At 41.5% G+C, this 14,907-nt stretch overlaps 1 protein-coding gene across 1 annotated transcript; it reads right to left on the reverse strand.

The window, feature by feature from the left end:
* Nucleotides 1-5,968: 5,968 nt before the first annotated feature.
* On the reverse strand, nt 5,969-8,348 carry LOC125515951 (ethylene-responsive transcription factor 1-like). Its single transcript, XM_048681429.1, has 3 exons — nt 7,995-8,348; nt 6,293-7,150; nt 5,969-6,213 (listed from the first exon to the last, which is right to left on the reverse strand). The coding sequence occupies exons 1-2, from the start codon at nt 8,254-8,256 to the stop codon at nt 6,324-6,326; spliced, it is 1,089 nt and encodes a 362-aa protein (XP_048537386.1). The 5' UTR covers nt 8,257-8,348; the 3' UTR covers nt 5,969-6,213; nt 6,293-6,323.
* Nucleotides 8,349-14,907: the final 6,559 nt, after the last annotated feature.

Raw genomic sequence — 14,907 nt, forward strand, 5'->3', positions numbered from 1 at the left:
AAGCGTGGAAACAAGGCTTGAGGCATTGGAGCAACAAGTTTTCAAGTGCCAGGAGATGGTGGAATGTGGATTCGACTCCAATCATATAATGATCATGGAGTTCACCAACAACCACAAGCTGGATGACAAGAACATTGGGGAGGCCATCTTCAAGCTTCACGAGAAAAATCGAGCACCTCCAAGCCCAGATCTATGACCTGCAAAACCAAAACTGTGAGTATGAATATAGATTCAAGAGGATGAGTTTGGCTGCAGATTTGAGTATCCTGGAGACTCGATCATCCTTCTATGATGGTGAGCATATGCCTTGGAAGATGGACGACAAGCCTACATCATCAACAACTCCATCATCACCACCCCCGAAGAAGGAGACATAAACACATGGGTATGGGCACTCCCCTTGGCAACTGCCAAGCTTAGGGGAGTGCCCCGGTATCGTATCACCAGCACTTTCATCTTTACCGTTTTTCTTAGTTCGATCCTTTTGGTAATTTCTTGATGTAGTAGAATAAAGTTTTAGTATGATCTAGTTGTGAGTTTTGCTTTATGATTCTTCGATGTAATCGAGTCCGTGAGCTTTATATAATAAAGATTAGTGTTGAGTCAAGGGTTTGATTACTTTGCTATGATCTCGAGTGAATAGAATAAAAGAGAAAGAAATAAAAAGAAATAAAGAGATCATATGGATCTTATGGAGAGTAATGACTTCACATATAAAGAGTATGATGAATAAAAATTATTGTGAGTTGACCAACATAGTTTTGGTCATCGTTGCAATTAATAGGAAGTAATAAAGAAAGAGAGGTTTTCACATATAAATATACTATCTTGGACATCTTTTATGATTATGAGCACTCATTAAAGTATGATATGCTAAAGAGTTGACGTTGGACAAGGAAGACAACATAATGGGTTATGTTTTCTTGCATCTAAGATAAATTATATTGTCATGGATCATCCAACATGTTGAGCTTGCCTTTCCCTCTCATGCTAGCCAAATTCTTTGCACCAAGTAGAGATACTACTTGTGCTTCCAAATTTCCTTAAACCCAGTTTGGCCATGAGAATCCACCATATCTACCTATGGATTGAGTAAGATCCTTCAAGTAAGTTGTCATCATTGCAAGCAATAAAAATTGCTCTCTAAATATGTATGATTTATTGGTGCGAGAAAATAAGCTTTATACGATCTTGTGATGTGGAAGAAATAAAAGCGACGGCTGCATAATAAAGGTCCATATCACAAGTGGTAATATAAAGTGACATTCTTTCGCATTAAGATTTTGTGCATCCAACCATAAAAGCACATGACAACCTCTGCTTCCCTCTACGAAGGGCCTATCTTTTATGCTTGTCATATACTTCATGCTAGAGTCAATGTGATCTTCACCTTTCCCTTTTACATTTTATCCTTTGGCAAGCACAATGTGTTGGAAAGATCCAAGTATATATAACGAATTGGATGTGAGTTTTCATGAACTATTATTGTTAACACTACCCTTGAGGTAAAAAGTTGGGAGGCAAAACTATAAGCCCCTATCTTTCTCTGTGTCCGATTTAAACTTCATAACCATAAATATCGCGTGAGTGTTAGCAATTGTGATAGACTAAATGATGGTTGAGTATGTGGACTTGCTGAAAAGCTCTTATTGACTCTTTCCGATGTTATGATAAATTGCAATTGCTTCAATGACTAAGATTATAGTTTGTTAGTTTTCAATGAAGTTTCTGATTCATACTTGAGTATGTGAATGACTTGTTACTTTATCATAAGAGATCATATGACAATATATATATATATATGTGTGTGTGTGTGTGTGTGTGTGTTGTTGTTCTAAGAATTATCATGATGCCCTCATGTCCGTATTTTATTTTTATCGACACCTCTATCTCTAAATATGTGGACATATTTTTTGATTTTGGCTTTCGCTTGAGGACAAGCGAGGTCTAAGCTTGGGGGAGTTGATACGTCCATTTTGCATCATGCTTATATATCGATATTTATTGCATTATGGGCTGTTATTACACATTATGTCACAATACTTATGCCTATTCTCTCTTATTTTATAAGGTTTACATGAAGAGGGGGAATGCCGGCAGCTGGAATTCTGGGCTCGAAATGGAGCAAATATTAGAGACCTATCCTGCACATCTCCAAAAGTCCCGAAACTCCACGGGGATTATTTTCAGAATATATATAAAATATTGGGCGAAAGAAGTACTAGAGGGGGGCCACCCACCGTCCATGAGGGCGGGGGCGCGCCATACCCCCCTAGACGCGCCCCCTGCCTCGTGGGCCCCCTGGTGGCCCTCCAATGCCCATCTTTGGCTATATGGAGTCTTTCGTCGAGGAAAAAATCATAAGCAAGCTCACGGGAAAAAACTCCGCCACCACGAGACGGAACCAATCTAGGGCTCCGGCGAAGCTGTTCTGCCGGGAAACTTCCCTCCAGGAGGGGGAAATCATCACCAACGACCCTCTCATAGGGAGGGGGTCAATCTCCATCAACATCTTCACCAGCACAATCTCATCTCAAACCCTAGTTCATCTCTTGTATCCAATCTTTGTATCCAAACCTCATATTGGTACCTGTGGGTTGCTAGTAGTGTTGATTACTCCTTGTAGTTGATGCTAGTTGGTTTACTTAGTGGAAGATCATATGTTCAGATCCATTAAGCATATTAATACCCCTCTGATTATGAACATGAATATGCTTTGTGAGTAGTTATGTTTGTTCCTGAGGACATGGGAGAAGTCTTGCTATAAGCAGTCATGTGAATTTGGTATTCATTCGATATTTTGATGAGATGTATGTTGTCATCCCTCTAGTGGTGTCATGTGAACGTTGACTACATGATACTTCGCCATTGTTTGGGACTAGAGGAAGGCATTGGGAAATAATAAGTAGATGATGGGTTGCTAGATTGATAGAAGCTTAAACCCTAGTTTATGAGTTGCTTCGTAAGGGGCTGATTTGGATCCATATGTTTCATGCTATGGTTAGGTTTACCTTAATACTTCTGTTGTAGTTGCGGATGCTTGCAATAGGGGTTAATCATAAGTGGGATGCTTGTCCAAGTAAGGGCAGTACCCAAGCACCGGTCCACCCACATATCAAATTATCAAAGTACCGAACGTGAATCATATGAGCGTGATGAAAACTAGCTTCACGATAATTCCCATGTGTCCTCGGGAGCACTTTCCTTTATATAAGAGTTTGTCCAGGCTTGTCCTTTGCTAAAAAAGGATTGGGCCATCTTGCTACACCTTATTTACTTTCATTACTTGTTTCTCGTTACAAATTGCCTTATCACAAAACTATCAGTTACCGATAATTTCAGTGCTTGAAGAGAATACCTTGCTGAAAACCGCTTATCATTTCCTTCTGCTCCTCGTTGGGTTCGACACTCTTACTTATCAAAAAGGCTATGATAGATCCCCTACACTTGTGGATCATCAGTCCCAGGGGTGGGGGTGGTGGGGTGGGCCGATCATCGCTCGGGGTTGTTTCTTGTAGGATGGATCTCAAGAACACCTCGGTCGCTCCCTATATAGGGGCGTTGTGATCCAAATAGTTATTCTAATCCAGGGATTAGAATAGTGCTACTATATATATATTCACTGTAAGTTTTCACTACATCTTTGATTGTTCATAGAAGGGTGGTTAGATCTGGCATAAATAGTATTCATTGCAAGATTATGAGAAGTACTAATATTCCAATATGCCAATTTTTTTGCTTAATGTTGCCCACTAATAGGAAATAAAGAGTAATGTATGTAGTATTACTTTGTAGTGGTTTACTCTACTGTTCCAGGAAAATATGGTTATGTATGTATGTATTAGTACTTCGTAGTGGTTTACTCGGCTTTTCTAGCTTGCAAAAAGGCAACACTTGTTTGGGCTACTTGCAGTTTACTATGCTCATTCTACATGCACTAATAGGACCCATTGGTACATTCCGGTTGGATGGCAGGGGGGCTAGAGAATGCCCATGTTGTTTAGAAGAGTGAGAGTTTTCCAGTGTGCAAGCGTGACTAATCTGACATATTTTTCTGCTTCCTGGATTCTGGACTCACATGCATCATATTATGTTTGTTTGTTTCTAAACAAGAACAATTTCACATTTGCATTGTTAGGTGATCAGTCCACCAAGAAAAATAAGTCAAGATATCATATCCCATGGTTATGTCAAGGTAATTATTTTTAGAACTTCTGATTATCATTAGTTGCTAAAATCTGGTATATAGACGTAGATCAATAACCTTTCTGCAGTCCAGCACCAAAAGTTCTGGATTATTTCACGGTGCTCTGACTCTCACAATCTTCATTATGCACGTGTTAGTTGCTTGAGGGACACAACCAACTGAAAATCATAGATTGATGCCCTTTTTTCACAAACAGTTGGCCCTAGGTACTAAATATAGTTTAAACTTGTAATAAACACCTTCCATTACAATAATGCGGGAACATAAGCAAGCACTCTACTTTTACATGCATATTAATTTGTTTTTGCTGGTTGATACAAAAATATACTCTTAATCTGTAGACGTGTCTTCTCTGACTTGGGAAAGATTTATGTCAGAAACTTTATATGATTTGAAGTAATAAACATCTACTTTTTGGAACTATAATCCTTCGTTTATCTATATACTTCCATAGCAAGTCTAAAAGTATGTGTGTTGTGCAAGACATCACCACTATCCTTTTGGTTATGAGAGATTGATTTGTCATGAATTATGATATTATGCTCTGATGAATGCTCTATAGGAATCAAGCTTGGTTGAAGATGTAAGTTAGTTGATGGTCTTGTCACACTTACTAGATGTTTTGAATTTATCAGGAGGTCAACAATAACAGTTGGCTTCACTCCTCTCACTGAAGATCAATTGATTCAGTAACAAACTTGTTTGCATGTGTTGGTCTCTTTACTGGCTATCTTATTCAAGATCATCTTTATTCTAATCGTTACTTCCAGAAGGCCAGCTTTCGGGTTCAGTTACTAGAACCTGCACTGTAGTTTTCCCATACCATTTTGTCGACAACTTTAAACATAGTTAATATATCTTTTCAGGTTCTCTGTCATCCCATGAATGCAATAGGAAAGCACTAGAAGTTTTTCAAATAGAATGATGTTAGCCTATGATTTGATCGCATTTGATGTTTTGATTAAAGAATTCCTTTTTTGATGATTATAACCATAAATATGACATAACAATGGAAAACAGCGCAGCAGCGAAGCACGCATTTGCTTCTAGTAACTAGTAATCCTTCACAAACACTAATTCCTATACTAACAAAAACTAGCAAACCTAATGTACCATGGACTCAGACTTCACAACTTTCCATGCCATGTACAAGCACAGAACTAGTTGGCCCTCCAATCAAGATTACCACTAACATACTTATGCCGACGTCCAATCAAATCAAGGACGTAACATGACAGTGACATGAGACCACCAATTTGGTGAAGGTTCTGGTAATAAATCAAGTGAAAAGTATGTGGTTCACATGGCTTCTCACCTGGAGAGGGACTAAGGAAAATAAAATGCATTTCTATAAGAATGCACTCAAATGGAAAATCCCGCCTCTCATGAATTAGCCTCACTAAATGTTTAGTAAGAACTACATCGGTGAGAGGAACTACATGTAGAAAGAACGACTCCATATGATCACGCATCTAGTATCGAAGATTAGTAAATCTGGTATATTTTGACATAGCTTGAAATGAAGAGGTATAATATAGATTACAGGTTGGCTTAACACACACTTTTTCAAAAAAGAGATTGAAACGTCCAGCCCCTGCATCCATAGGATACGCGCACAACCATAATTTACCACACCTCTACAACAGAAATTGTGCAAGTAGCCAGGCAAATCCATATTTAATAGATAATATTATGCTCAAAAATAAGATATGTTGGTTACTTCTATCACCAATTAAAGGAAAAAACGATCAGGTGCACAGATTAAAGCAAATTGGACACAGATCCATGATGTTCACATTCAGAAATGGTAGTGACGATATAAAAGTTGAGAAAATATAAAGACAACGGTTCATCATAAATGGCTGCCACATAGAGACAATCAACTAGGGAAAGGGTCGATTACAAAACAGACTCAGGATGCAATATTTTTGGATCTAAGTTTGAACATAGGCATATGCTAGCCGAAGGTGACAATATAGTGCTTCCCAATCTCCATAATCTTATTCCTGAAACATGGAACACAATGTTCAGAGTGATGAAAATATTATCAACATCAGACTAAACATGCAATATGCAAAAGCTTACCCTTTGTCCCTATATATAAGGTTTGAATCCCTTAGACAAATTCGCCACACATGGTCATGTCCTCAGAACTCCCAATGTCCATGTTGCCACTGACGTCCTGAGGCACATCAAAATTCAAAAGGCTATCAATCGGCTCGACCACGCCATCATCCATAAGAAGCGTCGCCCATGCCACGATATCGATACCATTGTTCTCCATAGCAGGAGGCACTGTTGAGTTGTAGGTGTTACTCTGGACGAGCGCAGCAGATTCGGCTCCTTCAGCAATCACCACTGAGTTGTAGGGGTTACTCTGGACAAGTGCAGATTCTACTCCATCAGCGATGGTAGAAATTGGAGTAGTGGATGATATATCTGGAGTCTTGGTGTCATAATTCCAACCCAAGTCAGAGTATCCAAAGGAGTTGCTTCCCTGGTCAGAGTGCAGATTCATAACAGAGGCTTCAACAGGGCCATCAGAGTTCATTGTAGGAACAAATGACACGTTCTCATGCAGAGCAAGTGGCTGGTTTGAGGCAAAGTTAGCAGATGGGTAGACGAAAGGATTTGGGTTGGCAAGGTTGTTGACTACTGGTATGGCAGTAGGTTCCCATGATGCCCTTAGCTTGGGTGCTTTAGGAGCAGGACAGCGAGTACGGCGCTTCTGAGGAACTGTTGGTTCCTCTGGAAAGTTAACATTTGCCTTGTTGCCATAGATCCTGCGTGCTTCAACATCATAAGCTCTTGCAGCAGCTTCGGCACTTTTGAAAGTACCAAGCCAAACACGGACACCCTTGCTAGGATCTCTGATTTCAGCAGCCCACTTACCCCAGGGGCGCTGACGGATACCCCTGAATTTGTTCTTTCTCTTCCTTTTTGCTGAAGGACCACCAAAACCGGCATTAGTTATGGCGCTTAAATCATCAGAATTGGAAGATCAATGTCAATGCTAAGAGGGACCAACACGCACAAACTTCTCCCACAAAAAGTAAATAATTTCATCATGGATATGAATTTATATGTAAAATATGACGATGGAAAACAATTAAAATAAAGTCACAACTTAATAAGGAAAATCGAGGGTCCTCATAAATTGACCTCATGTTATAGACCTTTGACACCATTCTACAATTATTAATCTACAAATTGCATTATAGATGATGCAGAATCAATGATATTTTTTCAGCTAGACTCAATGATTAGCAGAATAATCTTTTAGACTGATAAATGAACCAATTCTAGAACAATCCTCACACACACCTAAAACCATCACAAGGAAACAATTCAATAGAGAAATACGTCTAAGAAAAACGGAGAAATCAGACCCTTTCTGCGGATTTACTACCCCTTTTGACTAAACGGTAAGCTTATGGACCACCATCGAAGGTCACGGAGAGTATAAATCAAAAAATCAACAACATAACAACCAAAATAGCTTCTATGAAAGAAAGGGACAATGTTGGAAACATCCTACCAACCGAATACAATAGAAAAATGGAAGAACCTAACCCTTCATTCAAATCACTTCATGATAGCACATCCGATCCAAACACCGCCCAAACATAGCCATCCAACAGGAACCCCAACACAATTTGTCCTTCCTACCCAATCGAAGGACCAAACAGTTTCTGAACCAATCAAACAATCACTTGGTACAACACTCAATCGCAAAAGGTAAGGATACACAGATTCAAAACTAATCCAAGCAACCCAGGGCTGATACCTTGGGAGAGGGACCGCCTCTTGACAGCAGCGACGGGCTTTATTTCGATGACCTCCTCGTCGTCATCCTTCTCATCCACCCCACTATGACCGAGATCTAGATCGGAGTCCCCGTAGTCGGCCTCGAAGTTTTCATAGTCGGCCTCAAAGTCCCCACTGCCCCCTGGTCGGGGCGTCTTCTTCTTGGGCCGTAGAGTTGCCTCTGTCACCTTCCGCGTCACCGTCGAAATCTCGAGGTCCATGAGGGACGCTCCGCCATACATGATGGCTGATGGTACCTCGTCGTAGTCGTCGCCGGGGGGGAGGGGCCTCCACGGAATTGGTAAATGGGGCAGATTTTTTAGTGAAGCGGGGTAGCAGGTGTGGGTTGGAAAGTGGGGGCAAGTCCGGTCTACTAGATATGCGGGAGCCGCGTGACAGCGCGAGGGGGCATGTGGTGGGACCCATGTGTCAGCGAGGGTCCACGCTGCGAATGGAAGGCACGATGCAGGTTCTGAATGAGTGTTTCTACTCAGGGAAATTTCGCGTGTTGGACCCTTGGGGGAAGTGGTATTTCTGGTATTTCCCTTGGGGAATGAATGGCTGTATGTATGTTTGACTTTCTATATTTGGAGGCAGGCCAAGAATTATTAGCTCAAGAATGTTGTACTGCACACCTGTAGTACAAGTGTACTACAACTGTCGGACACTCCTCGTCCGGGTTTATTGGACGGATTCATCCAACTGAACGTTTAACCAAAATTCTTTTCATAAATGATTGTGTGTAATGTTAAGATTTTTGCAAATCACTCATAGCTGGTTATGCCATTTATTAGCTCAAGATTGTACTACACACTTGTAGTATGACTGTGCTACTACCGGCGTACTCCTCCCATCTGGATTTATTGGACAGATTCATCCAACCAAACTTTTAACCAATATCTTCTCATAAATGATTGTATGTACTCCCCCCGGTCATTTTTAGTTCGCATATAAGATTTTTCTAAAGTCAAGCCTCGTAAAGTTTGACCAACTTTATAGAAAAAATACCAACATTTCACAATGTGAAATCAATACCAGTAGATGCATTATGACTTAACAGTGCATATTGTATAATTTTAGAATGGTAGATGTTGATGTATAATTTTAGCAAGTGTAGGTTGGAAAGTGGGGGCTTTGCTCTAGCCTACGACATGATCGTAGCTAACACCCTCTTTAGAAAGAGAGAATCACATCTGGTGACTTTTAGTAGTGGCCAACACTATTGCCAGAATGATTTCATGCTCTCGAGAAGAGAAGATAGGCATGTGTGCCTAGATTGTAAGGTGATACCTAGAGAGAGTGTTGTCCCTCAGCATAAGCTAGTGGTTGCTGACTTCCTCTTGTGGATTCATGTCCAGTGGGATAAGCGTGCCAAAGTCGCTAGAATGAAGTGGTGGAAGCTCATGGGGGAGGTAGCTCAGGCGTTCAAGGAGAGGGTCATTAGGGAGGGCCCTTGGGAGGAAGGAGGGGATGCAGACAATGTGTGGATGAAGATGGCGAATCGCATTCGTAAGGTGGACTCGGAGGAGTTTGGAGTGTCTAGGGGAAGGAGAAGCGAAGCTAAGAATACCTGGTGGTAGAATGATTTTTTCAAACACCTATGCCTAGATAAGAGTGCAGACAACATAGAGAAGTACAAGATGGCGAAGAAGGCTACAAAGCGAGCTATGAGTGAAGCAAGGGGTCGGGTGTATGAGGACCTCTACCAACGGTTAGGCACGAAGGGAGACGAAAGGGACATCTATAAGATGTCCAAGATCCAAGAGAGGAAGACGAGGGATGTTGTCCAAGTCAAATGCATCAAGGACGGAGCAGACCAACTCCTGGTGAAGGACAAGGAGAATAAGCATAGATGGCGGGAGCCCTTTGACAAGTTGTTTAATCGGGAGAATGCGAGTTCTACCATTGAACTAGACGACTCCTTTGATGAGACTAACATGCGTTTTGTGCGGCGAATCCAGGAATCTGAGGTGAAGGAGGCCTTGGAAAAGATGAAAGGAGGTAAGGCGATGGGCCCTGATTGTATCCCCATTAAGGTATGGAAAGGCCTCAGGGACATAGCGATAGTATGGCTAACCAAGCTTTTCAAACTCATTTTTCGGGCAAACAAGATGCCAGAAAAATGGAGACGGAGTATATTAGTACCAATATTCAAGAACAAGGGGTATGCTCGGAGTTGTACTAATTATCGTGGAACTAAGATGATGAGCCATAAAATGAAGCTATGGGAGAGGGTCATTGAGCACCGCTTAAGAAGGATGACAAGCGTGATAAAAAATCAAGTTTGGTTTCATGCCTGGGAGGTCGACCATGGAAGCCATCTTCTTGGTACAACAACTTATGGAGAGATACATGGAGCAAAAGAAGGACTTGCATGTGGTGTTCATTGACTTGGAGAAGCCTATGATAAGATACCGTGAAATTTTATGTGGTGGGCCATGGAGAAACACAAAGTCCCAGCAAAGTACATTACCCTTATCAAGGACATGTACGATAATGTTCTGATAAGTGTTCGAACAAGTGATGTCGACACTGATGACTTCCCGGTTAAGATAGGACTACATCAGGGGTTAGCTTTGAGCCCTTACCTTTTTTCCTTGGTGATGGATGAGGTCACAAGGGATATACAAGGAAGTATCCCATGGTGTATGCTCTTTGTGGATGATGTGGTGCTAGTTGATGATAGTCGGATAGGGGTTGATAGGAAGTTAGAGTTATGGAGACAAACCATGGAATTGAAAGGTCTTAGGCTTAGTAAAACTAAAACTGAGTACATTGTGTGCAGTTTCAGTACTACTAGGCACAAGGAGGAGGAGGTTAGCCTTGATGGGAATGTGGTGCCTCAAAAGGACACCTTTCGATATTTGGGGTCAATGATGCAGAAGGATGAGGGTATCGATGAAGATGTGAATCATCAAATCAGCCGAATGGATGAAGTGGCGCCAAGCTTCTGGCATTCTCTGTGATAAGAGAGTGCCACAAAAGCTAAAAGGCAAGTTCTATAGGATGGCGGTTTGACCTGCAATGTTGTATGGCGCTGAGTGTTGGCTGACTAAAAGGCGGCATGTTCAACAGCTATGTGTGGCGGAGATGCGTATGTTGAGATGGATGTGCAGCCACACAAGGAAGGATCGAGTCCGGAATGATTATATACAAGATAGAGTTGGGGTAGCACCAATTGAAGAGAAGCTTGTTCAACATCGTTTGAGATGGTTTGGGCATATTCAGCACAGGCCTACAGAATCTCCAATGTATAGCGGACAACTAAAGTGTGCGGAGAATGTCAACAGAGGTCGGGCTAGACCGAATTGGATGTGGGAGGAGTCCGTAAAGAGAGATTTGAAGGATTTGAGTATCACCAAAGAACTAGCAATGGACAGGGGTGCGTGGAAGCTTGCTATACATGTTCCCGAACCATGAGTTTGATCGTGAGATCTTATGGGTTTCACCTCTAGCCTGCCCCAACTTGTTTGGGACTAAAGGCTTTGTTGTTGTTGTTGTTGTTGTTGTTGTTGTTGTTGTTGGTAGGTGTTGATGTTTTTTCATATAAATATGGTCAAACTTTGTGAAGTTTGACTTCACACAATTCTTATATGTAGAGTAAAAAGGACCGGAGGGAGTAATTCTAAGATTCTTCCAAATAACTCATAGCTATTTACTTCATTCATTTTCTCAACATTGTACTACACACCTCTTGTATAAATGTATTATTACTGTTGTACTCCTCTCGTCCGGGTTTATTGGACGGGTTCATCTAACCAAATGTTTACCCAATATCTTCTTATAGATGAGTGTGTGTAACTCTAAGATTCTTGTAATTTACTCATAGTTAGTCCATTGTTCTCAAAGAAAAGTAAAGTTGCTCCATTAAGTTACTAGCATGTACTTCATGTGTAATCATTAGCATTATTATATGGTAGTTATATGAATTATAAGTTAGCATTATAACATTCTTGATTAACCTTGTATATGGAGATCTAGCATTTCCTTTAAACTAACATGACATTGACCTTACTTAATATTCAACCAATATCTCCTTATAAATGGCTATGTAACTCTATGATCCTTGTAAATCACACATATCTACCTACCCATGTTGAGTTACTATCATGTATGTGCAATCATTAGCATTATTATACAGATAGCTTATGAATTCGGATGAACATTGCAGCTTTTTCATAATATGTTCATGATCTAACCCTGTATATAGAGATTTAAAAAATGTAAACTAACATGGCAATGCTACTTCTCGACTTTGTGTCTTACTTGACACCAAGAAGAAATAATTTGAGAGTAGTTTTGATTCTTTTGAGAGGATGTGGCTGACCGATGCATGAACAAAGCAAAAACTCTTGACCAAAACATAGAATTTGTGTACAAAATCTGCAACTCAGTTTCTTATACTCAAATAGCATAAAATTGCGTAAACCATACATAGATTTTTTTAATAATATCCAAGAATTTTTAATATATTAGGTGGTTTACAACCTTGTATCCGGGCTAACAATGGCAAAAAGTAACTTCAGAGCAATCCTTTTGGGTTGGTGATGCATAAATTATGCAACAGATCAACACGTAAATTCGTGTCAACACTCTACTTAGACAGATAAAAGGAGCGTTAATCGTGTGAGATCGAAAAGCGTAGACCGCATGAAACCAGAAAACGTAAGAGTATAAAGCACGTGAAAATAGAAAATTTCTCTTGCGGGCAGGCTTATCTGCTATGGTGCTACCTATAGCCAAGGGAGGAGTTATATTCACACTAGGCAATGGGCCTATTGTGGTTCACTACAATATGATACACATGCGTGCATGGACGTCACGCCCGGACACAGCCAATGGCTTGGGTCCTACCTCCGCCTTCGGCTATGATCTAAGCATATATTGAAAGCTTTAACAACATAACAAATATTTTACCCCGTCAAAAAATTAACCATAAGAAGTTTCAAACTTATGTGTCCTACCTAAAATTAAGAAAATGTGATACTACAGTATATCCTACAATAGACAAGGACAAAAGGTAATTGTAATACGTGTATTAAAACCAGCTTAGTGACGTGGGGCAATACCTTTATAGCGGGACCTCTTGATGGCAGTGAATGGATTGATCTCGGTGACCTTGAACTCCTCGAAGTCCACATCATCATCCTCCATCCCGAGACTAACCCCAAACCCGTCAAGCCGCATGGAGCGTCGGCCCCCACCACCACCCCACCGAAGCTTCTTCTTCTCAGGCCACAACGTTGTCAGCGTCACCCTCCAGGTCACCGTCGGCGTCTTGAGGTCCGTGAGGATTGTGACGTTGCAAATGGCCGCTAGTACCTCGTCGTAGTCCATGGGGGAAGGAGCCTCACCTGAATTGCTAAATAGACAAAGGTTTAATGAAGCGGTGGACGAGTGTATATGTGGGAAAGTGGAGACGAGGACTGTCTCCGATATACACGGGGGTCGCGTGACAGCGCCTCCCGAGACAAGGGGCGTGTTGTAGGGCCCACGCGTCAGTGAGGGACCGCATGCACTACAAAAAATACATTTCCGTGATGATACATGTTTGTCATAATAGGTCACGTTTTCTGTCATGCATGTACATCCATGACGATTTTATGACAAAATCAAGATAGTCATACCTGTGCCATCGCAGAAGTGTTCCATGACATTACCAAAATTATCATCACGGAAGTGTCCACTTCCATGACGATAAATCGCGCGTCATAATCAAGGGTGACCGACATGTGGCATCCACCGTAACAGGTCACCGTTAAGCTATTGGGTTCTGATTTGGATTTGATAACTCGTTAACAGCCCGGACCAGTGGCGATTTTCCACGTGTAAAATTCTCATTCGCCGATGAACCACGTGTCGGCTCAGCGTTGGGACAGATGTCAACCGTCCATTTGGCAAGAATCGCCAATGAAACGTTGACATGTGGGACGGCCCAATAGATGCCCATATAGGTCTAAAAGCCGGCCCAGGAACAGGCCCACATGATTTTGTCAGATCTAATGGGCCGGCCCGTTAACAGCCTAACATTTTCTGGACCAAATTATAGCCCACATCAGATACGGGCCATTAAATGACTACAATATTCTGGGCCAGTTTACGACACATGTCATATCCGGCCCGTTAACAGCCTACAATAGTTTATGCCAAATTACGGTCCACACCCGATCCGGTGTGTTAACTGACTTTTATTTCTTCGGTCAAATTACGGCCCATAACATATACGACCCTTTTAACAGCTACTGTGCCATTGGGCCCATTGGCGTCCTGATTTTCTCTTCAGCCTCTTAATGGCCCATTTAACAGTTCGGCCCGATACTAGTTTTGGCCTGTTAGTGGCCCTGTCTATATATGGGCCTCTTTCGGCCCAGTTTTACTTTCGGCCATTTAAAGGCCTGAGTTGCACCTAGGCCTAATTATGATCTGTAGTTACTTTCGGCCTCTTAACGGCCCGTAGTCTTCATGGATAAATTCTAGCCCAAATTGCCTATCGGCCCGTTAAAGGCCCTTGAGAGTGTAGGGCCTAATTTAGGCCCGTTATACTTCCGGCCTGCTTCCTGCCCATCATGTAATTGGGTCAGCCAAGGCCCCAAAACATTTCAATCTATTAAAAGCCTATTTAAATTTCAGGCCCAATTAAGGTGAGTGGTTTACTCGGCCTTTTAAAGGCCCGAAACTAATAGTGGGCGAGATTAGGACTAGACCAAACTAATGGCCCAAGATGATCGTAGGCCCACGGTTCGGCCCATACTAGCGATTGGCGACCGGCCAATTTTAGTACAGAAATTATTATTTTATAAACCTAACATATTGGCTCATTGTGCACCGATTGAAGATTACGACCTTTTCTCAGAGTGACGATAACATAAACAGCAAACAAATTACAACATTGT

Source organism: Triticum urartu, chromosome 6, assembly GCF_003073215.2.
Source record: "Triticum urartu cultivar G1812 chromosome 6, Tu2.1, whole genome shotgun sequence".
NCBI lineage: Eukaryota > Viridiplantae > Streptophyta > Magnoliopsida > Poales > Poaceae > Triticum > Triticum urartu.

Excerpts from the sequence above, each read along its gene's own strand:
- LOC125515951 (XM_048681429.1), bottom strand. The coding sequence starts at position 8,256 with ATGTATGGCGGAGCGTCCCTCATGGACCTCGAGATTTCGACGGTGACG. Across the intron at positions 7,151-7,994 it reads GAGGCGGTCCCTCTCCCAAG|CAAAAAGGAAGAGAAAGAAC; the intron begins GTATCAGCCCTG and ends GTGGTCCTTCAG.